The 25,504-nt window shown below is 59.9% G+C and overlaps 1 protein-coding gene across 12 annotated transcripts in view; it reads left to right on the top strand.

The window, feature by feature from the left end:
* Nucleotides 1-25,504, top strand: part of TNS3 (tensin 3) — a 157,317-nt gene that overhangs the window by 97,063 nt on the left and 34,750 nt on the right. For all 12 annotated transcript variants that reach the window (XM_077850338.1, XM_077850337.1, XM_077850336.1 and 9 more), the window contains 3 exons: nt 6,746-7,990; nt 14,989-15,161; nt 15,782-15,911. In XM_077850338.1, the coding sequence (XP_077706464.1) occupies nt 6,746-7,990; nt 14,989-15,161; nt 15,782-15,911 (1,548 nt within the window). The remainder of the gene's footprint in view (nt 1-6,745; nt 7,991-14,988; nt 15,162-15,781; nt 15,912-25,504) is intronic.

The raw sequence follows: 25,504 nt of genomic DNA, 5'->3' as shown, positions 1-25,504 counted from the left end.
TGGGCCCGTGCGGTCGCCACGTGTCCTCGAAGGCCCGTGGCGGCTCGTTGGTGACCCGTGAAGACACCCACCCTGGAGCACACGCATGGGGACAGCGAGTGGCACGGAGAAATCCTGGCTTCCGGGCCCGGGGTCGGTGTGCAGCCTGCGTCCCTCGGTGGAGGAGAGGGGCGCCCCAGGCCTCTTCCTCACGCGGGCGTCAGCCCTGAGATGCGCCGTCTGGGGGACGGCAGGTCCTCGCTCACACCGGCCGCGGCCCCGGACTCTCCGGGCAGCGTCCAGCTCTGGTTCCTTCCCTTTCTCCGTGAGCTCCTGCGGGGAGATGCTGCTGCGAAGAGCTCGCTTAGTCGCCTCGCTTACCGCGGTGACAGCGGCCCTCGGCGGCAAGTGGGTGAGCGGGTGCCTGCTAACCCGAGGGTGCCTGGGTGCTGAGCAGGTGCGCCCAGGCACGTCCCTCGCTGGCAGAGTGGAGGCGCGGGGCCTCGCCGAGCAGGTGCTGAGGCCCGAAAGGTGCGGATGTCGGGGAGGGTATGGACGGTGTGGACGGGGAGGGGTGCAGGGAGACCAGGAGGCCCGGCCTGCGTGATGAGGACAGAAGAATACGGGAGCTTGAAAGGGAGGAAGGGCCATGGGGAGGAAGGGCCCAGGTGGACGCATGCTGGCCACCGGCTCTGGGACGCAGGCAGGCTGGTCCTTGGCTGGGGCTGGAGGCCTCCTGGGAACTCAGGTGGGCTGAGCTCTGGCCCTGGAAGCCTCTGCTCCGCCTCCTCAGCCTCCAGGGCTCCGGTTGCACGAAACCTGATGCATGAAGCCCCGCCCTCGTGTTTACATTGAGCGGTAGGTGGAGTGGAGCTCCCAGCTTCTCCCGGCTTCACCTAGAAGGTGCTGGCCCAGCCCCAGAGGAAGGGCGGGAGGCCGGGGAGGCTCCCCTCCGCCCGCGGGCGCATTCTGGGTGGAGGCCTTTCTGCATGAGACGGTGGATCCCCCCGGACACACTGCGGGGCTGCTTGGAAGGAAGGTAAACAGGCAGTGTGTGCCCCCGGTTGCACGTGCGTGTGCATGTGTGGGGCTCTGCAAGGCTCCCCAGCCCGTGGGAGGAGGCACAGGGGAGCCAGGTTGTGCTCCCGGGAGGCAGGACTCCGGGAGGAGTCAGTAGAGCGGCCGAGGCACCCTCACCTGCGGCTCTTGGGGGTCTGAGCCCCAGGAGGGAAGCCGGGGTTCCTTCTGTGCCCGGGGTGCCCAGCTGCTTCGGCTTTCCGTAAAACAGAAACCAAGATAGAGGGAGAGGGTGGCCTTGGGCTCAGGTGATGACGGGCCTCCGCTAGTGACCCCCCGGCCGCACGCCCGGGAAGGAAACCATGCTGGCCAGCAGCTGTGTCCATGGTGGAGAGCGGGCCGTGGGAGCCTCAGCCCCAGGGGTGGAGGGTGGACATCCCGGGGACCCTCCGAGACCACCCACATCTCCCCTCCAGGCCAGAGGACGCAGAGCCCCCTGCCCGCTCCCCCCGGGTCCTGCTCTGGGCCCCAAGGGGGGACCCGGGCACGCCGTCTGCACGACAGGAGGGCCCGGGGGACTCCCCCGAAGCGGGCGGCGGGCGCAGGGCTCTGCGTGGGACATGGGGGACACCCGACGCTGGCTCGCACAACGACTAGACTTTTGGAGGAATTATTCTAAAACCTGTTGAGAATCCCTCCTTCCACCAAATCCCCGACGGGTGAGGCCGGCGGAGCTGAGTCCCGCACCCTCCTTTGTCAGGCTCCCTCTTGCTCCCCAGGCTCTGGGCCCAGAAGACGCGATTTGTAGTGGCTTCTGGAACCCGCAGCAGGACAGGAGGGGGGCCTGCAGGGCCGGCGATGCCCTCGGGGTGGCTCGCGGGACGGCCCCCATCCCTGATCTCCGGGCGGTCTCCTCGGACTCCCCTTTGCAGCTCAGTCCTACACAGACGAGGAAAGTGAGACCAGGGAGGTGAATGCGCGCCCAAGGGCACCAGGCTGCTTAATCGGCGTTCGAGGCCTGGTGGTGGCTGGTGCCAGGGCGCCAGGAAGGGAGTGGAGGCGTGCTCGTACCCTAAATTGCTCCGATGGAAGAGGGCAAACAGACCCCGTGACCCAAGGGGGGCAACGGAGGGGCCGCAAGGACAAGTATCCTAGGAGAGGACTGGTCTGACCTCATCGTGAGATCTATCTAGGAGGAGGAAGGAAGGTTCTAGAAGATGGGCCCGGGGCGGGCGGTCCCCCTCTGCAGCCGAGCAAGGGGATGTGGCACGGCCAACCCCGCAGCCACGGAATGCAGGACTCTGCAGCCCGGGAGCTGCGTTGGGGGCGAGGGAGGTCCCCGAGGGGGGAGTCCAGTGTGGGGGCAGGCGGCACAGGAGACATCCAGGCGAATTCCTTTCCTGGACGAAGTTGCTGATGGCATCGGGTTTGCTCCGTGTTTGCAAGCGACTTTTGAAGACCAACAGCTGGACACAGTCCGTGTCAGTTCTGCGTCCTTTCGGGGTCAGTGGTTGGAGCTGGGGAGGGTGTGCGGCGGGGATGCAGCCAGCATGAGCGCAGGTGGGGTGTCGCTTCACCTGCCGTCAGCCAGGACGGGACAAGGGATGTTTTCTTTTCTCTGTTCGTATTTTGGTCTTTCCCATTTTCTCACCTTTTCTCCGTCCTTGTCCTTGTGGGAAGGCCTCCCTCCCCGGCCCCGGGTGGGTGGGGGCGGCAGGGCGGCCGGGCGCTGCCCCGTGAGGCTGGGAGGCTCGTTCTGTGTTTTCCAGCTTCTGGTTCTTTTCCACACGATAAGCCGCCCTGCTGTGTCATGCGGCCCTAATCAGAGCCCTATTTATGTTTGTTTGATTTTTAACTCAGCCCGGGCTGCGGGGAAATCATTACCAGGCTACTCCCTGGCCTCCTTGTGAAAGGAGCCCTGGGTTCTGGCTGGAGGGGTGGAGGCGGAGAGGAGGGAGGGGTGACCTGCAGAGGGACTGGCTTGGGCAGGGTGGCGCCTGGCTGGGGCTGGGCCAGTGGAGGCCCTCATCCCGTGTTCCCGTCACCCCCTTCTGGGATCAGGGTCTTTGCGGGCAGAACAAGGATCTGGCCAAAGTCCTTTGAGCTGGAAACACAAAGTCAAAACAAAAATAGAGCAAAGGAAACAAAAATAGGGCAAAGGAAACAAAAATAGGGCAGAGGAAGCCCCCGGCCGCACCTTCCAGAATTCTCCATCCTTGCCCCTACACCCACCCCACAGGGGCCTGGGTTCAGGGCAGGGCTTCTAAGCCCAGAGGCAAAGAACAGCACGTGCAAAGGCCCTGGGGCAGGGACAGCTGGGTGCCTGCTGTGGTCCGGGAGCAGCACGGGGCAGACAGGAAATGAGGCCCAGAGGGAGAGCTGGGCTCCGTCCACCGGGGACACCGCTCTTCCCAGTGATCGTGGCCTCCTGGCCGCCTGTGCTAGTGTGTAACCACGCTAGAAGATGGGACGATCACCGCTTCCCCAGTGAGGAGCAGGGGGCTGAGAGGGCCTCAGTGTGAGCTGCACACACACAGGGCCTAAAGGCGGAGTGGGAATCCCATCGCAAGGCTGTAGGGGGACCCGGGCGTCCAGTTCCTCCCACTGAAAATCCAGCCCAGCTCCTTCCTGGAGAAGCAGCGGAAGCCCTTGCCAGAGCGCAGGGTGGGAACTGAGGGCGCCAGAGGCTCCTCCCCCTTCCCTCACCCCGTGCCCGACCCCCCACCCCAGGATCCCAAGCTGGTGCATCTGTGGGCACGGCCCCTGCCTTGGGGAAGATCCGAGCTCCTGCAAGTGATCCCCAGGCTTGGGCGGCCCGGTCTCGGGGCCTCACTGCCCTGGATTCTGGCCCTTTCCTGGAGATGAGACATGCGTCCCGCGAAGGTCAGGCCAGACGTGAGGTGGCATGTGTGTGTGACCCTAGTCTGAACTAAAGGGGGAAGGCCCCTGCGCCACCCGCCTCCCCGGGGGGTGCCAAGGAGCCGTGTCCCGAGTGCCGGGCCTCGTGCAGAGCCAGCGTTGGCTCCGTGGTACCCGTGCGGGTGAACACAGTCGCTACTACCCCGAGAGGGCTCCTGCTAATAAAGACTCCATGCGGCTGCCCGTGATCCCCCAGGCAAGGGGACCTCCTGTCCTTGACCGCATCACACAGACGTTGCTCGTGGACTGTTCCTAGCCTGGGGCCGGCCGAGGGGCTCTAACGCAGGATGGTTCATGGGCACATCGCCCAGTGTCCCATTTTAAGTTAGAACTTTCGTACCGCTCGTTCCTAGCTTCCTTTTTTTTTTTTTTTTTTTTAAAAGTCATTGCGGGCATGCGTTTAGTTGAGAAGTTTCCAATTCACAGTAACTGCAGCTCGGATAAGCCTCGTTGGCTACGGTACTGCTGCCGTGCAAAGCTGGGCACGCGTGTAACCGAGATTTAAGGAGAAGGATCTGCAAGCCATGGATGCACGGCTCTGGCGGCACGAGAGGGGCTTCTAGAATTCGCAGGTGCCTGCCCGGCTGTGTGGTTCCCTAGCAGGTGCTCCGGCCAGACGCCTGCTGGCCTGGGTTGCTCCGACCCCTGGTCACCAGTGTGGTGGCGTCTGTGATTTGCACAGGACGAGGGCTGCCTCCGGCCTCACGGTCCGCAGATGGAGGGAAGGCGCGTGCTCGGTGCAGAAGCGTCCTGGCACCGGGGTCCCCCCGGATGCCAAGTTGAATGCATGTTTCTTCCTCTCTGAACCCTGGCATTCGGGGTCTCTCCAGGGTCCTCTGGCACAGCTCGCCGAGAGCAGCCTTGGCACTGCCACCCGGGGTCCAGCAGGCCTGGCTTCTGGTCCTGCCTCCACCTCCCAGTAGGTGACTGACCTTGGCCCGGTTCAGCTCTTTACGTTTGAGGAAGGAACAGGTTTGTCCGCTACGCAGGCTGCGCTGTGATAAGGAGAGCGTGCCGGGCCTGCTCTCTGCAGTGGCACCTGGCCCGCCGCCCTGGTGGCCCCGCCCGAGGGCAGCACCTGCCCTGGCGCTCTCACCACCAGTTGTCTGCTGTGAACACACCTGGTGTACTTACAGTATTTCACGTCCCCCAAGTCGGCTCTGCTCTAGGCGTCGGCCATGCGGTTGCACATGATACCCCGGTGAGCGCCGTCCCCCATGGCCTTTGTCCTGCTTCTCTTGGACACGTCTGAAATTAGCCTGGGGTCACCCGTGCGGTCCAGAAAAGACCCCTGGACCCTACAGGTCTGGGTCCTGTGACCTCGACCCAGCATTTCCAGAACTGTGGGGAGCCGCCGACTGTGCCAGTGCGCCGACCTCACTGGGCCAGGAGCCCGAGGTCAGGGTGAGTTCAGGGCCCTGTGGCCACTGGAAGGTGGCTCCCAGGGGCCCAAGGGGCAGGCATGGCCCTGGGCCACCCGTGGGGCACTCTGCCTGCCATGTCACCAGGAAAGCGCTTCCTGCGACCCAGGCCCTCCCTTCTCAGACCCCCGCCCCCGCCCCCCCCCCCCCCCCCCCCGCAGCAGGTGGAGGCCCGGGTGCTCACTGGGAGCAGCAGCCGAGCGGCCACCCCCCCAGTGTTTTCCCCGCCGTATTTCCCCGCCGTCCTCCTCCTAGCGCCCTGGGGCCCGTGGTGGCCTCAGTGGGACCTTCTCGGGGAGAACGCTGCGCCCGCGGGAAGCCCGGACACGGGTTTCTGCCCCTCTCCCCCGCTCCGGGGATAGCCCTGTGACAGTCGGTGCCCTGCTGCATCTCCAGTGTCCCGCGTCCGGCCCCTGCACCCCTTGCAGCACCGCAGCCCCGAGCGACCCCGCCCGCACCCCCAGCCCCGTGCAAACCCGCCCCTCGGCCCAGCCCGGGCCAAGCGCGACCCCGCCCCAGCCCCGCCTCCCGCGCAGCGTGCTCCGCCCCCAGCCCCGCCCCTCGCCCTCGGCCCCGCCCCCCGCGCGGTTTGCTCCCAGCCCCGCCCCCGCCATAGCCCCGCCCCCGGCCCCTAGCCCCGCCCCCGGCCCCGCCCCCGCGCGGTGTGCTCCCAGCCCCGCCCCCGGCATAGCCCCGCCCCCGCCCCTAGCCCCGCCCCCGGCCCCGCCCCCGGCCCCGCGCGCCGATCTCCGCGCCCCGCCCCCGCCGGCCCGTGCACCGCCCGCCCCACCGACCGCTTCTCCGCTTCTCCGTCCCGGGGGTTTAGGAGCTTAGCTGCTCTGCGTCCAGGCCACTGGCCGAGCTTTTTTTTCTTAAGATTTTCTGTTTTCTTCCGTGAGAGACACAGAGAGCAGCAGGGACTCAGGGGGAGGGAGGAGCAGGCTCCCTGCGGGGGGCCCGGTGCGGGACCGGATCCCCGCGGTGGGGGTCGGGGTCGGGGTCGCGGCCTGGGCTGCAGGCGGAGGCTCACCCGCTGAGCCCCGGGCGCCCCCCACCCCCTCCCGCCACGAAGTTCACTTTGAGGCCTCGGGGCACGATGACCCCCAATGCAAAGACTCCAGAAGATTCTCTAAGTCTTGGGTCTCTTTGCACAAAAAGGTAGAAAGGGCCCGGCCGGAAGCAGTTGGGCCGTTCCAATCGCTTTCTGGTGGGCGCTGCCGCGGTGTGCAGGCCCCTGGGGGCCTGGAGGAGCGCGTGCCCCCGGGCGCGGTGACTTGACCCTGTGTCCCGGCAGGTGTCCCGGCAGGTGCCCCAGCAGGTGCCCGGGCAGGTGCACCGCGCTCGCGTCCTGGGGGCCCGGAATCCCCTTTCCCTGCCCGGACTGACCCGTCTCCCGTTGTCTGCCCCAGTGTCGCACACGCAGGGCCCCGTGGATGGCAGCCTCTACGCCAAGGTGAGGAAGAAGAGCGCCTCGGACCCCGGCGTCCCCAGTGGGCCCGGCCCCACCGCCAGCAGCCCGGACCACGGCGACCACACCCTGTCGGTCAGCAGTGACTCGGGCCACTCCAGCGCCTCGGTCAGGACGGACAGAACGGAGGAGCAACCGGCTGCGGGGCCCAGACGGGGCCTGAGCCCCCAGGAGAAGGCAGAGCTGGACCAGCTGCTCAGCGGCTTTGGCCTGGACGACCCCGGGAGTCCCCTCCAGGACATGACCGATGCCCCCGGCAAGTACAGCGGCACACGCCACGTCGTGCCCGCCCAGGTCCACGTGAACGGGGACGCCTTGCTCAAGGACCGGGAGACGGACATCCTGGACGACGAGATGCCGGGCCACGACCTGCACAGCGTGGACAGCATCGGGACCCTGTCCTCCTCAGAGGGACACCAGTCGGCCCACCTGGGCCCCTTCGCTGGCCACCAGAGCAGCCAGCACTCCCTCCTGTCGGACGGCTTTGGCAGCAGCCCCGGAGATGATGCGCACGGCAGCCTTGCCCCAGACCTGAGCCTAGGCGTGGACCCTGTGTATGAGCGGGAGCAGGCTTTCGCAACCCGGGAGGCCAAGCAGCCGCAGCCCGTGCTCCGGAGACCCTCCGTGTCTGCGCAGACGCAGGCCTACATGCAGAGCGGCTACTCCACGCAGACCTGGGTGCGCCAGCAGCAGATGGTAGCTGCCCACCAGTACGGCTTCACTCCCGACGGGGAGGCCAGGCTCGTAGGCCGCAGCCCGGAGGACGGGTCCAGCCTGGGCCAGGCCCAGTCCAGGGTTCCCGTCACCCCCACCCGGGGCAGCGGCAGCAGAGTGGCCCTCCAGAGGGGTGTGGGCCCCACGCCCCATCTCCCCGACGCACAGCGGCCCCCTCCCGGCAAAGTGCTCAAGCCCAGGTTTCCAGACAGAGTCGTGAACGGGACCGGACCGGAGCCCAGCGCAGACCTGGCGCCAGGCTCGCCCACCCTGGACATCGATCAGTCCATCGAACAGCTGAACAGGCTCATCTTGGAGCTGGACCCGACTTTTGAGCCCATCCCCACCCACATGAACATGCCGGGCGGCCAGGCCAACGGCCCCGTGCCTCCTGACAGCGTGGGAGGCGGGCTGCGGGCGGGCAGCCTGCAGGACGTGGGCGAGGCCCCTAGCAGAGGCTCTGTGCGGCCAGGTGAGTGGAGTTCCACGGGTGCACGCCTCCCATGCCTGTCTTACAGGACGGGGCCTTGCAGGGCAGCGCCAGGCTCCTCCCTGGGCCTGGGACAGGGCAGCAGAGAGCATAGGGGGTCCCTGGGCCCGCCTTGTGGGGACAGGTCGGCAGCTGCACACCTGCCTGGCGTCGCAGGGAGTGGGGGCTGCTCCGGATGGTAGTGCAGCAGGCCCGGAGGGTGGAAGACTCCAGCGGGTAAGCGTGGGGGCAGGGGTGGGTTCCCGAGAGTCAGGGACGAGGGAATCGGCCTGGCGGGGCCTGAGCACAGAGGCCATGCTCCCTCGCAGCGGAGGGGCCGCGCTGACTCAGGAGGCCGGGTCTGCAGGGCACTCGTCCTTGGGGTGTCTGGTGCGGGGACCAGGGCAGGGCCTTCCTGCCCCGCCTTGGGGCCTGGGAAGCCCGGGGTAGCTGTAGTGGACAAGCAGTGCTCTCCAGACCCCTTTCATCTCCCGCAGGCCTCTTGGCTGCAGGGATGGATTTCTGTCTTACGGTTGAGTTTTTGGGGGCGTCAGTAGATGAAGTGACCCGTCCAAGGTCACGCACGTTACATACAGTAGAGAAGGAGTAGGTCCCTGCTCTGCACCCAAACACCCTGCCCGCTTCTGATAGGAGGTCTGTTCTGGTCCCGGTCTGAGCCATGATGAGCCGATGCCAAGTGGGTGGCTCCTGGCCTTGGGACGGGGCTGGGTGGGGGAGGGGAGCATGGTGTGCAGCTCCGGAGGGAGGCTCCTGCTTTGGAGAGCACCGAGCAGGGAGAGGCAGCGTGCCTTGAAACTTGTACCGCGTGTGGTGTGAAGGAGCTTGGCGGAGGAGAGGGATGCTCGGAGCAGCCCACGAGCAGGCTTTGCCTCTTGTTCTGGGACATCGTGTCTTGATAAAAATCCCATCGGAAGAAGGCTCGTGTCTGTAGCTCTCAGGCGTCAAGTTGAAGCAGCAGGGAGCTCCCCTCCCTGGCAGGTATAGAGAATGCTGGAAGCCATTTGATTTTTTTTTTTTTTCTTAAAGATTTTGTTTATTTGAGAGCAAAAAGGGAGAGAGTGTGAGCGCCAGCAGCTGTAGGGGGAGAGGGCCAGAGGGAGAGGGAAAGAGGAGACTCAGGCGGACTCCATGCTGAGCATGGAGCCTCGTGTGGGGCTTGATCTCAGGACCTTGACATTATGACCTGGCCGAAATCAAGGGTCGGATGCTTAACTGACTGAGCCACCTAGGTACTCCAGAACCCAAGTGATTTTAAAATTTAAATGTCAGTATTTGTACTTTTCATTTGGGAAAGGCTAGATTAGCCAACAACAGAAAATAAAAAAATCACCAGGTGCAGGGGGAGTGCTAGTAGGGTAGCTAACCAATTGGTTTTGAGTCCTGGAACATCTTGGGTTTGGGGATACAGGAAACCTGTGCCTTGAAGGGGTTCCAGATCCCAAGCCACGATGGGGAGGCCAAGGCTGCTCAGCTGAGCTGGGCCACACGTGGCCAAGCAGGAAGGGCCGGCAAGTCGGAAAGGTGCCATGGCATGCCCAGCATGGTGGCCGTCACCCCACACGTGGGGTGTGTCTGTGTCTGAGGCTTGGCCCCATTGACAAAGTGTCTGACCAGAGTCATCTTGAGTCTTGCTCAGGAAAGGGGTGGGCAAGGTCCAAAATGCTGTGTCTTCCAGCAAGACCCCACCTGGTCTGTCTTGCGTCTCAGATGCAATCCTCGCTGTAGAAAATAACTTGGGTGCAGGGACCTCAGCATCCCGAGGTGAGTAGGATCCCTCACTCTTTGTAGAATGTGTACTGGTAGTAAGAGTAACCCCCAGTTATTGTGGTAGGAAGTTGGGAATAGCGTTCCCCGGAGCTCTTCCTGGGGGTGCTGTGTGTCCTGACAGCTCACAGCGGTGGCTCAGCCGCTCTGGGTCTAGTTACTTCTTACAGAGAGGAAAAGTGTATGTGAAAGCTGAGCATTTCCTGGGAAAGTCTGCTTGATGCCAGCACAATATTAATAATGGTGATGGTGGTGGTGATGGTGGTGATGATGGTGGTGATGATTATGGTGGTGATGTAGGTGGTGATAGCGATAATGATGATGATGGTGATGACGATGGTGATGGCGATGATGGTTATGGTGGTGATGATAGTGATAATGATGATGGTGGTGATGCTGATGGTGGTGATGATGGTGATGGTGGCGATGGTGGTGGTAATGATGATGATGATGGTGATGATGGTAGTGGCAGTGGTGGTGGTGATGTTGATAGTGGTAATGATGGTGGTGGTGATGATGATGGTGATGCAGATGGTGATGATGATAGTGGTGGTGTTGGTGGTGATCATAGTGATGGTGATGGTGGTGATGCTGATGGTGATGGTGATGATAATGGTGGTGACGGTGGTAATGCTGATGGAGATGATCATGGTGGTGGTGATGATGATGATGGTGATGATGATGATGGTGGTGGTGGTGATAGTGATGGTGATGATGGTGGTGGTGGTGATGATGATAGTGGTGGTGGTGATGATGGTAATGATGGTGATGATAATAGTGGTGATGGTAATGCTGATGGAGATGATCATGGTGGTGGTGGTGATGATGGTGATGATGCTGATGGTGATGATGGTGATGATAATGGTGATGATGATGGTGGTGATGATGGTGGTGGTGATGGTGATGGTGACCCCTAGTGTGATAGTGGTATCAGTGATGCTGGTACCCATGGCGGTAAGCACTGCCACTCTGAGTCCTGGTGCTGTAGCAGGCGTCATGTGTGAGTTTCTCTGAGTCCCCCACGATTTTTACGCCTACAGCCTACCGTGGCACGTAACTAGAGCTTCCATCTGTCTGCGTGCCGTGGCTGAGCCCTTGTTCCACTAAACTTTGACCCTGCCACCGGCCAGAAAGCCCCTTTGCGTCCCAGCACACGGTGATGTTCATCAGCGGAGGGGTGTGGTGCTGGCGGAAGGGTAGATGACTCTCCAAGGACCCTGTGGCTCTGCTGAATTCAAGAACCTCATCACAGGACAGTGTAGGGAGCCGTCCCTGCCCACAGGACAGGAGAGAGTCTGTCCAGAGGTGACCTGTCGGAAAGCTTTCACCTCATGAAATGGGGTGAGGTGGAGGGGGGTTGGGGGTCTGGGGTGTTGTGCTCCCTCGCTCTTGTCGGCCACCCCGGCTGTGTGCCCCTCCCTACAGCCTGGCACTTAGGTAGGTCTCTTGGTTCGCATCCCGAAGTGGGGGAGACTTCACCTGCTGATACCCTTGAGCAAGCGCAAGGCAGGGGGGCGTGAGCAGGAGCCCGGCAGTGAGGCCTAGCCTGGAGGTGACGGAGGGGGTGGCTGCAGCTCCTCTGCCCGGAGCAGCCCGCCACTGGGTCTTAGGAGAAACAGGGGCTCCTGGTACATTTTGGCTTGTGAGACCGCGCGTGCTGGACACGGTGCATCCGTGGTGATTTTCCAAAGCCCCAAGTTCAGCGACCGGTGCAACGTGCATCACGATCAAGCTCATGTCCGTTAGTGGTCGGTGCTGTCTCCCGGCTCTGGCCCCCAGGTGCCTCGTCTGCTTTCCAACCCCGGATCTGCCGGTGCTGGGCATTCCGCCTAATGGATTGTACAGCGTGTGGCCCTCCGTGGCTGATTCCTGTGCCCGATTCCTTCCACCTGGCAGCTGCTTTTGCACTCTCACCCGTGTGGTGGCTGATTTGTATCCGCTGGGTGCCCGGACCGTGGATCCCTCCGTGTGATGGACACGGTGTCACTTTGGCTGTCCCGAGGGGTGCTGCTGGGAGCGTCCTAGTCCGAGTGTGTTCAATTCTTGAGTGGAACTACCAGGCCACATGGCAGTGTTTTAATTGTGGAGGGACCACCCCCGCCCTCCAGTGTCGGAAAGTCTGCTTTGGCGACCCTCCTGGCTTCTGGCGTGGGTGACTTGCTGCCCAAAGCTCTGCCATACGTGTGCTAGGATCTGGTTGGTCCACGCAGACGTGCCCCCCCCCCAAGGGCGCAAGAACCGTCAGGGATGGGCAGCTGTAGGAAGCCATGGGAAGAGGGCCGAAAAGTCGGTGTTAGCAGGGAGAGGTGGTGGCGTCCCCAGCGGGGACCGACCTGGGAGTCGCAGCTCTGGTCTTCCAGCCAGAAGGGCCACGCGTCATCGCTCCCAACCGGGGGCCCCGCGGGGCCTGCCTGCACTGCCGTCTGCTGAGAGTGGTTCTGGGGGTGGCCACCTCTGGCCGCCGTCCTCTGTCATGGCTACGGTCGCTCAAAGATGATGTGCGTGAGGAGCGGGCCAGCGAGATCCCAAGCGGGCCTGGGATGGGGACAGATCATTAAGGGGCAAATAAATTGCAATAAGCCAGAATGGACCTGAGGCCAGGCACCAGGCTCTGCTGACGGGGTCTCAGTGGGTTGAGTAGTGACCTTGCCTCTGGCACCGGTGGCTTCTCACATCTTTGCTCTGAGTCCCTTCTGATTTGGAGGAAACCGAAGGAAAAGGGCTGCTGACATTCCTCATATCGAAAGGGCGGCCTTCGAGCTTCTTCGGCCGTCTCCTTTGCCTTCCTGGCGTGCCGTGTTGGGAGAGACGCTGCCCGACCAAGCGCTTTGGTGTTTCCCAGGGAATAGGATTTTCGGTTTTGCAACGTGGAAGACAGGCTTGCCTCGCTCGCTCCGTGTGCCGCGGCGGGCCATTCCCGTGGGCCGGGGCGCGTGGGCAGACAGCGGGGGAGAGAGGCCTCCGCTGCTCCAGGTGTGGGTGGCGGGCGGTCCCGGCGCCCCCGGGGAGGCCCGCAGCTCCAGAGCCGCTCCGGGGACCTGAAGCCGGCGGGGTGGGCTTCCCGCCGTCACGCTGCCCTGTGGCCTCTGCCACCCTCTTTAGAAGACGCGCGTGTTTCAATTGAGCTGAAATCGCGATGCCTCACCCAGCTGGGCCGCCTTGGGCCATTGTTGTTCCCGCTTCGACAACCCAAGGCAGCTTCCAGGACCGGCTGTGCGGGCCCAGCTGGCGCCGCGGCCCCTCCGGTCAGAGCTTCAGGGCACTTGGCAGGCACAGTTCACGCTCCAGGAGGCCGTGGGTTTCCCCCTGGCCTTCCGGGCAGGTGTTGGCCCCCTTGGCTGCCCGGAGCAGTCACCTGGGATCTTAACCGGGCGAGGACATCGCCTCCGTGCCAGGGACCAGGGTGGTGACGCAGGGCAGAGGAGGGGTGCGACCCCAGCTCGCGGGTTCCCCGGCTCTTTATCTATGGACGAGGCTGGACAGTCCCCTCGAGAAACTGGAGTCGCCCTAGGAAGATGCAAGTGGGCTCCAAGTAACCAGCGCTCAGTGCATTTACAGTGGGGTGCAGAGTTGCCAGGGGGCTTCTGGGTTTTGTTGTTGTATTTTAAGGTATTTATTTATGTATGATTTTATTTATTCCTATTTATAAATAAGATTTTATTTATTTATTTTTTATTATTTATTTAAGATTTTACTGATTTATTCTTATTTATAAGTAAGATTTTGTTTATTTTATTATTTACTTAAGATTTTATTGATTTATTCTTATTTATAAATAAGATTTTATTTTACTTATTTAAGGTTTTATTGATTTATTCTTATTTATAAATAAGATTTATTTATTTATTTAATTATTTACTTAAGGTTTTATTGATTTATTCTTATTTATAAGTAAGATTTTATTTACTTATTTATTTTATTTAAGTTTTTATTGATTTATTTTTATTTATAAGTAAGATTTTATTTATTTTACTTAAGATTTTATTGATTTCTTATTTACAAGTAAGATTTCATTTAAGATTTTATTGATTTCTTATTTATAAGTAATATTTTATTTATTTTACTTAAGATTTTATTGATTTATTCTTATTTATAAATAAGATTTTATTTATTCATTTATATATTTATTTAAGATTTTATTTGTTATTTATTTAGGCAAGACACAGAGAAAGGCAGAGACACAGGCAGAGGGAGAAGCAGGCTCCCCACGGGGACCCTGACACAGGACTCGATCCCGAGACCTGATTAAAAAGGCAGATGCTCAGGTGCTGAGCCACCCGGGCGTCCCTGTTTTTTTTTTTTGTTTTGTTTTTTTGTTTTTAAATCCAGTTTTTTAAGCGAGTAATCGGAGCAAGTGACCTCTTGCACCTCTGCTGCCTCAGTGGCAGGTTGGTGACCACAGTGCTGGTCTCCCGGGGCAGGTGGATTCAGCCCCCGTGGAAGCCCTTTATGGGCACCCCAGTGCCTTGGGCTGGATCCTCCACTTCTGTAGGGGCTCAACGGGGGCATCCAGGTTCCCCAGATGACGACTGTCCTCGGCACCCCGGAATTTCCCTGAGCCGGGCCTCAGCACACTTTCCAGGGCAGGCTGGTGGCAGCTGCGTCCGGCGTGGACCGGGGCCTGGCCGTCCGGGGGCTGCAACCTCCCACAGTCCCGCTGCTGAAATGTCCGCGTGGCCCGATCACGGCGGGGCTGTGTATCTCCGTGTCCCCTCAACGGCCAAGTGACCGAGCGTGGCTGGTCTCCCAGGCCCCGGTCCAGCTTGCCGGACATCGAGAGTCCCGGGGCAGCCAGCGAGGGGAGGGCGGGCGCCGGCCCAGCCTCGGGGCTCCCTGTGCCCGGGAACCAGATGCACAAGATGCCTCCTGCAGCCGACGCTGGGGGAGGCGAGGAGTGAGCCAAAGTGGGTTCAGAGGGTGACAGGCTGGGACATCACGCTCGGTGACGGAAGCCGGAGAGCGAAGGACACCTGCTGGATGCGTCTGTTTGTAGGAAGCGTCCAGAACCGGCAGGTCCCCAGAGACAGACAAGATTGGGGGGGGGTCTCCAGGGCCCAGGGGAGGGGACCGGGCAGGAGGGCTCCCTTTTGGTCGTTGAAAATGTTCTGGAACCAGAAAAAAATAGGAGGGACTGTGAGAAGTTGTCCGGTTTCAACGGAGGGGTGTGTCCTCTGCTGCGGTGAAGGCCCCTTCAGCCTGAGTGTCTCTCCTGTCAGGCTCCTCCGGTGACGAGCCGTTGGGTGGAAGATTCCGGAAGCTGAGCCTCGGGCAGTACGACAACAGTGCTGGGGGGCAGCCGGCCTTCCCTAAGTGCGGATGGGGAAAGGCCCCTGGCGCAGAACAGGCTGCCAGCCTGGCTCCCTTCCTCTCTGCAGCAGACACCAAGGAGGTACGTGCCATCCCGGTCGTGGTCCCATCGCCACCCCGCTGCGCCCCGTAGACGGCGCTCCTCCCCAGAAGGCAGGGGTGCGGGCGGGTGAGCCCAGGTGCTCAGCCCCTGTGGCCTGAGCGCGGCGGGGGCCCAGGGTGGCTCCAGGGTGCTTGCCTGGAGCTGTGGGCCTGGGAGGGAAGCAGGAAGAAGGTGGGTCGGCGTGGACGTGGGGCCCACAGAGCTCCCGCGTGTGACCAGGGTGCAGCAGACGGGTTGGAGCCCGGGGCGACGAGCCCTTCCCGACCCGTGGGGTCTTTGTTGTCATGGGACAGGGGGGTTGGAGCCTAGAAGAGCTCAGAGATGGGGATTTGGACCAGTCCTCTGGTCGCCGCTCTGCTCCTGCTGCCTGTGAGCTCGCCACGGGGTCGGGTGGTGTGATCTGTCGTCGCTGCTGCCCAGTGCCCCGGCTCTGCGCCGTAGCAGGTGGACGCGCCACAGGGACACCTTCCTCCGTGTCCCCGAGCAGCTCTCCGTGGCCTCTGGCGGTGGGGCTGTGCACAGGGCCCGGCCTCCTGTCCCCCCACTGCCCCGCCATGGGCCAGCCTGGGCCTTCACTCGACTCCCTGTGCCAATTCCAGACGGTGGCCCCCGCATACCCCCCAGACCCTGACGGGATCAGTGGCAGGACCTTCTTTCCGGCCAAGAGCGGCAGCGACTCCTCCGTCTCTCCCACGCCGGCCTTTCCCGTGTCTCCAGAAACCCCGTACGGTAAGCGAGGAGCCAGCCCGCGGTGGATGGCAGCTCAGCGTCGGGGAGGTCGTGGCGGCAGAGCTGGCGTCTGTTTTCTCTTCCAGTGACGACGCCCCCGCATTACCTGCCGTTCACCCCGCCGGGGCTGCAGCTGGGCAGGGGGCCCCACGGTAAGCATCTCCTCTGCTCGGCTTGTGCGTCTCACAGGGACGTGTTTCCACGGGAGTCCCATCTCGGACCCCTCAGGAGGGAGGGGCTCTCGGCGGGGGCCGCGGCGCTCTGGGGGCGACCGGGTCCTGGGCGCTCGGGGGCAGTGTCTGTGCTTTTCAACTCCCGCTGCTACTTGGAGCTGGAAGCAGAATCTGGAAAGCCCGCCCAGCCCTTAGCAGAGGACTTGCAGGGTCAGCGGGCTCCCTGCCTGGGGCTGCGGGGCAACCCCAGACCCCGCTCTCCTGGACCTGCCCGCGGGGTGACGACCGCTGGGACAGCTCTGCTGTGGCCCTTGCTCAGGTCCCACCCTCTGCATGGGGCTCAAGGGCACGCGGGCTCAGGGGAGGGAAGGGCGTCCACTCCGCACCCCTTCCTGCCGACATCCCCCACTTGCCGTGAAGGTCCAGCCGCTTCAGGCCTCGGGCACCGGGAGCGGGGATGCTGTTCGCCGGAGGCCTGCGTGCGTTCTCAGGCCCTTCTTCTCTGTGCCGGTAGATTCTTCCTCCTGCTGCCCCAGGGGAGGCAGACGAGGGTTCCCTGAGTGGTCATCAGGCTTCCTGGGTGCCCTGGACTCCTGCTGCCTCCCCCGGGGACGTGCTTGTGAGGACGGCTGGTGCCGTGGCCCTTGTTTGCCCAGAGGACACCAGATGGGTGTGTCATTTACAGGAAGGGCTGTCCCTCTCCCAGGTCCCCCCGCGGCTTCAGGACCGTACCTGCTTCTCTTTACAGGCAGAGCTCGCTCGCCTTTCTTAGCAGGTAGGACTGAAACGCAGAGAAGGGGGGCAGTTGCATGCGTTTATGGAAGCATCACAGAAAATGGACCTTCTGGAACTTGAGAAAGGCGTGGGAAGCAGAGTGAGGCTGGCGTGCTCGGCGTGGGTGCCGGCCCGGGGGCAGGCGTGGCTCCTGAGTCTGTGCCACGCAGGCCCTGCACACCCAATGTGCATTCAGCGTCAGGGCGTCCTCAGTGCCTTCGGTGTGTAGACTCCCATGCAGGGGAAGTAGGGCTCTGACTTCAGGCATGAAAAGCCAGCACATGAAGGGGGCACCTCTTTCATCCTAAGAACACCTGTGAGTGCCTTCTGAATTTTTAACCTGGCCGCCCCTGATGCTGTGGGTCCACGAGATGCTCAGGATGTGGGGGCCCTGCTTCCGCGTGGCGGTCCCACATGCTGTACATGCTGCGGGCAGGTGACTGCAGTAGCTCACGTGCAGGTGATGTTTGCCCTGTGTTCTTCACAGTGTGATTTCTCTCGTCTTGTGGTCACATGACGAGGGTCACTATCCCTGCTGACCCACTGACAGCTGGGGGAACGGACACAGAGATGTAAGCACATCGTCTGGGCCACACAGTGGGTGGGGGGCAAAGCCGGGACTGCACGCCAGTCAGCCTCACCCCCAGCGAGGGGCGTTTTGTTCTGCATTGTCAGATTAGGGCTCAGTTTTCACTCTTCTCGGTGGAACTGCAAGTCACCCAGTGACACAGAAGGTCTCAGAGGGCCCAGATTGAAGTCCATTCATGGAAAAGCCGCTCCTTTCGTAGGTGGAGACCCTCTGAACCTGTTTTCTCATCTGCAGACGTGGTAATGCCTCATCTGACCAGCGCGCAGGGCTGGGGTGGGATGTGCTGGGCATTGAACGTAGTGCCTGGCTCCGTGTCATTAAAGCCAGGTGCCGTTGTGTGCATAAATGAGAGCATTTGCTTTAGAGCCCCGTCAGGAGAGTGGCGTTGGCCTCCTGGCAAGGAAAAGGCATAATCTTCTCTATTTCTCCTGCAAAGCGCAACCACACCCCTGGCAGCACATGTGAAATAGATGCCAGAAGGTGGAGGAGAGAAGTGGATGGGCTGTGAGCCCCGGGACCACGAACCCGGGTGGGCCATATCCTGGGCTGTGCAGCGGGCTTCTGCAGAGCAGAGAGCGTGGATGCCATGCAGGGAATCCAGGGGTCCAAAAGGCCTGGAAATGAAGCCACACACTTGCAAATAATCCATGGGTCCAAGAGAAAAATCTCAAGAAGTGTATCGAACTGGATAAAATGAAAGCAAGACATTTCACGCCTGGTGGGACAGCGCTGAGACGGTGCCAAGAGGGACACCTGTGGCAGGAAACACATTGGGAAAGGAGAGAAGCCTGAAAGGAAGAGTTTGCACGCCTGCCTCCAGAATCTAGAAAAAGAAGAACAGAATGACCTCAAGATGGTTAGAAGGAAGAAAATACTAAAAATGTAAAGCAGGAATCACAAAAGTCTGAACAAAAACAATAGAGAAAAAGAAACGGTAAAAGAGCAGTTCTTGGAGATGATCAAGAGAATTGGCCAGTCTCTCAAAAGACGGACAAAAAAAAAAAAAAAAAAGAGGGAAGACACAAATTGTTAATACCAGAGATGAAAGGGACCCATCACGGCACATCCTGCAGACAGGAAGAGGGCAGCAGTGCACATTTTCTTCCCGAAGAAATCTCCAGGCCCTGACGGTTTCACTGGAGAATTCAGTCAGATGTGTAAAGAATCAACACTAATTCTACAGAACTCCTCCCAGAAACCAGAAGGAGAGAGAACAGATCCTGGTTCATCCCATGAAACCAGTGTGAACCCTGGTACCAAAACCAGAGAAAGACAACAAAAAGGGGACGATAGGCTATTATCCCTTGTGAACGGACACAAAACTCCTTAGGCGAAGCCAAGGAAATAGAGCAATAGTGTATATAAAAGAATTAAACATCTTCACCAAGGGGGATTTATTCTAGAGATGCAAAGCTTTTTCAATATTTCAAAATCCATCAGTGTCGGCCATCACACATAGTGGAAAAGAAGAAAAACGCCATATGAGTCTATATCGATTGACGTCAAAAAACTTTTTTAATGAAATTCACGTCTATTCATGACTAGAATATTCCAGCAAAACACTAGTAAAAATCTACAAAAACCCTGCAGCTCGCACCTAAACCTGGAAGTTCTGCAGGATCATCATGCAAGAAAAGGAGGCACAAGACCACAGAGTGAAAGGGAAAAAACAAAATTGTTGCTTTTTACAGATTCACAATTTATCTATGTGAAGAAGTCCAAGGAATCTACAAAAAAATAAAAATAAAAATAAATAAAAACCAACAAAAAAACCCTTCTAGAACAAAGTCAGCTGATTGTAGGACGTAAGAGATACACACAAAAATCAATTATATTTCTATAACCAGTGAACATGCACAGACCTGATGAGATACACAGCGCTGTTCATAATAGACCAAAAAAAGGAAAATAATAAGGTGTGAACATAAGAAAACATGCAAGACTCCTCCATTGGAAACTCCACAGGATAGATGGAAAAAAATCAAAGATCTAAATAAATGGAGTGGCATTCCATGTTCGTGGTTTGGAAGACTCACCCTGGTGAAGATGTCAGTTCTTCTCAAACTGATACACTGTTTTAACACAATTCCTATCAAAATCCCAGCAAGATTTTTTTGGTTATAGACAAGATAATTTTAAAATTTATGTGGACGTGCAAAGGATGTAGACTAGCTAAAATAACGTGAATAAAGTGGAGGCAGGGACTGATTACTGTGCAGACTTTCTAGGTAACCCTGAGTATCAGGACCATGTAGTGTAGGGTGAGGTACAGACATAAGACCCCTGGAACAGAATGGAAAACCCAAAACCCACAAATTTACCCAACTTTCGGAAAACGTGCAGAGCAATCAATGTAGGAGAAACCGTCCTTTCAACAAGTGGTGCTGCTGGAGCCATTGGGCGCCCACGGTCAAAAAAAAAAAAAAAAAAAAAAAAAAGCAGCAACCAAAGTCTTGTATCTTATACTAAAATTAATTTCACATGGATCATAAACTGAAACATAAAACTGCAAACATTTTAGGAAAATGCAATAGCAGAAAATCTTTGGGATCCAGGCTACACAAGTGTTGTTAGATGAGCACCCAAAGCACGATCCATAAAAGGGAAAATTGATGAAGTAGGACTTCATCAGAATTGAAGGAGATTTCTGTAGGAAGAGGTTAAAAGGCAGACCACAGACCGGGAGCAAATTGCGCCTTATAAGTACTCGGCAGTAAAGACAGAAACAACCCGATCAGGAGGCCTATAAAGGCCAGGAAGAGTTCTCTCACCGAAGAGGATGGACAGGTAGCAGAGAAGCCTGTGAAGCACGCCCAGGGTCGTTACTGCTGGGGAAAGGCCGAGTAAAGCCACCGTGAGCCATCACTACAGACCCAGCGTAATCGGTGAAATAAAAATATAGCGTCAACACCAAGTGCTGGTGATGATGTAGAGAAATTGGAACTTTCCTCCCCTGCTGGTGGGAGTGTGACAGGTATAGCCTGTCCACGGGAAACCATCTGGCACTTTCCTAAAAAAAATAACCTACACGTGCTGCTACATGTGACTTGACGAAGAGCCTCGAGTTTTATCCTGAGGACATAGACTGACGCCCACAAGTGTTTATGGTGCCTCTATTTTTAGGGGCCCAAAGCTGGAAACAACCTAGCTGTCCTTCTACAGGGGAATGGTCATAGAGGCCGGGGTCCTTGCACGCTGTGGAGCCCAGCTCATCCATCTGGGTGAACCAGCTCTTGAGACCTAAACAGCCCTGATGAATCTCCAGAGTGGACATTTCCTAAAGGTGACATGCTGTATGGTTCCATTCATGTCGGACCCGTGCTGAGGCACCACTGTAGAACGCAAAACAGCGTTTCGAGGGCTCAGGAGGGACGAAGGTGGGAAGGAAGTGGCCGTGGCTCCACAGGGGTCTGTGTCGGGGGGAATGTGGCCTATCCCGACTATATCAACGTCAAGGTCCTGGTCTCCTGCAAGATACGGCTTTGGGAGGAAAGCGGATAAAGAAAGTAGAGTGTCCCTGTAATTCTTCTGCACGTAAAGCCACAATGATCTCCAGCTTATGGGTCTGTTGTGAATCCCACTAGGGGAGATGGCACAGGCGTGGTTGAGGCCATACCAGCTGCCAGTGGACCTGCTGGGCGGAGGCTCCATGCAGCTTATCGTACTGTCCTGCCCTACTTCTGTGTGTAGGATTTTATACTACAAGGAGTTAAAGCGGGAATATGGGAGCCCTTGGTGGGGAGTAAATGTGGGTGCGGTCCCCATGTGTGCGCGGGACCCTCCCATTTAGCAGCCCTGTCCTCTCGGATATGCTGCGTGTAAGCGGGGATGACCAGGGATGCCCCAGGGCGGCGAGGTCCTGGGCGAGGACTCGGGTGCCCGGTGCCTGGCCGCTTCGTACTGTGGTTCGCCTGGTGAGGAGGTCTGGGCTTTTGAAGGCTGGGAGGGACCCCACAAGTACGTGCTGACTAGGCTGAGGGAGGGAGAGGTTTCCGACTCTGCTATTACTACTGTCAGGGCCTAGTCCCATTCCGGTTCCGGGCGTTGTTTGAGGGCACAGTTAGCGCAACCCCTCACTACACAGAGTCCCTTCCTGTGTCCTCCAAGGTGCTGGGGTGTCGGCGGAGTCCGAATCAGCCCAGCACCATCAGGTTACTTCCTGGACGACCCACAGGACAGGTGTCAGAGAAAGGGAGGCAGACGCCCGCCAGAGGTGGGAAAGACAGATTTCTCTTGGTCCTGTGGCCACAGGGAGAGCCTGAGCTGCAAGAGAGCAGCGGAGAGCCAGGAGCAGAGGGACAGGTAGGTGGGTGGACGGAAAGTTCTGAGAAGGATGGGGGGAGGGGATACTTGCTAAACTGGCCCAGCAGGATTCTTGGTGCAGAAGGGCAGAGGCTAGGCAGGATGGGGATGACTTGGCAGAATCCTGGCTAAGACAGGGCGCTGGGGGGATGGTCTGCAGCCGGGGGGGGGGGGGGGGGGGCAAGGCCTTGTGCAGATGGGGCTCCCGGGACCCTCACTCCTCACTCTGGCCTGGTCGTGGAGGGAATGCGTCGCAGGTCCGGCTCACCCTGCCCTGCGGGTCTGGGTGCGGCGCTTGCCCTCTGCTCCCTCGTCCACGTGTCCCCCGGGTCCTGTGGCCACTTAGGTTCAGTGCCAGATGTCCCCGGGGCTGCCATGGGCACCTCGCATCCACTCCGCAGCAGAAACAGGGCTCTTGCGGTGGAAAGCAACATGCACAGAAGCCGCGCCAGAGGGTGCTCCAGGGCCATGGCGGGCGCTGGAATGAGAAGCCGAGGTCGGGTGCGGGGGAGCGAGGACTGCCCCTCTCTGACCTGCTCCTCCTGCTGTGGGTGGGGCAGGAAGCTTCCGGAGACCAGCAGGTCTGACCCACCCGGGACCCTCCAGCACCGGCCTGGGCTGTCCCCGTGTTAAATGCACCCCTGACCCTCCTGCATTACAGCCCCGGGAAACGCGGGCGTGCTGGGACACCATCCTTAGCACCCTCAGCAGCTCCAGGTGTGAGCCTACGATGCTGGGATTTCTGGAGAAGGACAGACTTGGTCTCAGTGCATTCCCAGCACAGAGCCCCCCACCCCCCCAGCCCCTCTGGATTCCCTAAGTCCGGGAGCTCAGATGTCTCCTGTTATGCCATCTAGGTGAGATCAAGAAAGCACCTGGGGGGGGGGGGACTGGTTGCCAGGGGAACCGACCACGTGGTTACAGGTGGGGACCCCCCCCCCCCCGCCAGCCCCAGGGGCAGCCCGACCTCAAGGGGCGGGGCCGCAGGGTGAACCCACACCCATGACCTGTGATTTCATCAATCTCGTCCTCGGGATGAAGCCCCAGAAACGCCCACAAGGACCGGGTCTGGGGGGCTCCCGGGCTGGTGAGTGGGTGACGCGGGGACTGGGGGGCCTGGGAGCCCCGAGCTCCCCCGCCCACCCGCCCCCGGCAGCTCTCCCTTCTGGTTTCTCACAGAGCGGTGACTTAGGGACAGAGCCATCCCCTGAGCTCTGCGAGCCGCTCCCGTGACCTCGTCAGACCCAGGAGGGCCGCGGGGGGCCTGGGGTTGGTGGCTCAGAGCCCGGGTGACAGCTTGGACGGTGGGGGGGGGGTGTGGGGACCCACCTGGGCCTGCGGGGCTGTGTCCCTGAGTAGATGGGGTCAGGGTCGGGATGAGTCATAGGAGGGCCACACATGGGGTGGGGAGCCCCCCTCCCCCGACTTGGAACTGGGCTCCTACACTTTTTAGTTTCCATTTTGTCCTCATTCTGGGGAGTGTTTTGGCCCTTCTGGGGCCCTGGCTGTCATGCGAGCGGTCCCTCTCCTGTCGTGGGGACAGCCGTGATGACCAGGACTCTGATCCCTGGGCAGGACAGGGTGGAGCTCTTGGGGCTGCAGCCTTGGGGTGCAGGGGTGTGCTGAGCACCGCGGGGCCCCCTTGGAGCTGGTTTCAGGTGGTGACGTTTGCCAGAGGGCGAGCATGTCCAGGACCCTCTTGCTGAGAGAGGGGGAGAGAGAGAGAGAGAGGAGAGAGAGAGAATTTGAGGCAGTGCTTTATTTTTATTAAAAAAAAAAAGTCATTTTTCAAAGCGTGACAAATTGTGCAACCCTTGTACCAGGCGCCCCCTTTCCTTCCTGTCCCCGACTCCGCGCTTCTCTTGAAATTTCATGAGCTTGGGCTGAGAATGTGTATAACGGGAACAAAGGCCTGTGCTGGATGTGCACATGCGTGACGTTCCTGGACACCCGGAGCCCTCTGAATGCGCAGACCCCGGAGCAAGCACGTGGAGCTGCACGTGTGGGCGACCCTGCATGCCCGTGCACACCGGTCTGTGCAGGAGAGGGCCTCTCTCCTGGTGACCGTCAACCCCCTTGTGCATGAGCAGCGAGCTCACTGGCCCCCGACCACCCCCCTGCCCGGCCCCAGATGAAGAAAATGAAGAAAAGAACGTTGAGTGTCGCAAAATATATTTGAAAATAAACACCCCTGCCTGGTGGGCTGCTGGAGCCGGGTGCAGCCTGGGCGTGAGAGCGTCCATTCACTGGGCTCTGGGCACACTCCCCGCTGACACCTCGTCCCCGTGGGCCAGCCTGGAAGTGTCCCCACGTGAGCTGCCGGTTCCCGGCCACGATGAATGCCGGCCTTTGTGTGCTTGCTTTTGATGTAGAGGGATCTTCGGGTTTCCCAGTTTATTTGAATCAGCTCATTTCTTCCACCTCTGGCGGACTGTTCTGGAATCTCTGAGTAGAGGTTTCTCTGTGTTCTCTGGGGGACGGGGTTGCCCCCCCCCCCGCCGCTCGCCTGCCCGCCGCCCCGTTCTGAGCCTGCAGCCAGCCCAGGGGGACAGACTCCGGGGGGCCCCAGCTGCCACCCTGGTCCTCTGCTGTCTAGTTGTGGGACCTCTCAGGACACCTTTTATTTTTGCAATTTTTTTTTAAGGATTTACCTATTTGAGAGAGAGTGTACACAAGCAGGAGGAGGGGCATGGAAGAGGGAGACGCAGGCCGCCCGCGGAGCCTGAGCTCCTGCGTGGAGCCCCCCAGACGCCCTTCGGACCCCGTGTAAACCGCAGCAGGTGCGGGGGTAGCTGTGCCCCACGTGGTGTTGGGGACGGTCGCTGGGACGGTGGGATGGACCCCGGCGTGTGGATGGGACAACCTGCCAAACACGCGTCTTGAAATCTGCCGTTTCCTCCCACGTGTGCTTCATCCCCGTCGAAAGTGGAGCGCGGTCCTTGGGCTGGGAAGAGGGGAGCCCGTCCCGTCCATGCCGCAGCGGCCCCCGGCAGCAGATTCAGTGGCCAGTTGGGCGCCTCTGAGAACGTGGTGGGGGGCAGAGCCTGAGCGGGGAGCCCCCAGGACCAGCCTCGCTGCCGACCGGGACGCCGGCCCGCAGGTGCACGGTGCCGGGGGATGCATGCGGGGGGCAGCCTCAAGCCGCGTGGGCCATACGGGGTCAGACGCGCCATCTGCCTCCCGCCCCTCGTTCCTGGCTGTGGTCCACCTGCCCCTGCGCCTTTGGGGCCGTTCCCCCAAACCCCCGGTGAGGACGCGTCCCTGCCCCGGAGAGGCCCTGACCGGAGCCCCCTGGTTGGGTGAAGAGACACTGTCTCCGCTTTGCGGGCCGTCGCGTTCCAGTGCGTATTTGCACGCAAGTGGAGTAGTGTGTGTCCCCGCCTGGGCCCAGATTCAGGGCTCCTTTGCTTTTTGGGGGCATTTAGGATGCATCATGCACTATGTGCTCATATGTGGTGGAGAGAGATCGCGTGAATAAAATCAGTAGCCAGGGAAATAAGCGTTGGGTAGTTGGGAAAACAGGAACCGGCAGTGCTCGAGGGCCCTGGTGTGCTGGCGGGGGGCTCCTGGGCGACCTCCGTGTGCCCTCGGGTGCGGGTGGCTGCACGCTCCGCGGGTGGGCGCTGTGCCGGGCCTCGGAGGACCTGGACGTCGGCCGCCGCCAACTCGGGTGCAGCCGAGCTCGTGGGGGTTGCAGCTTCTGTTTGCTTCTCGTCCCTTCTCTGCAAAAGCACGTCCTGAGCACGTCGTTAGCA

The sequence above is a fragment of the Canis aureus genome, chromosome 15 (genome assembly GCF_053574225.1).
Source record: "Canis aureus isolate CA01 chromosome 15, VMU_Caureus_v.1.0, whole genome shotgun sequence".
Taxonomy (NCBI): Eukaryota; Metazoa; Chordata; class Mammalia; order Carnivora; family Canidae; genus Canis; species Canis aureus.
This window is presented reverse-complemented; position numbering and strand designations above follow the sequence as displayed.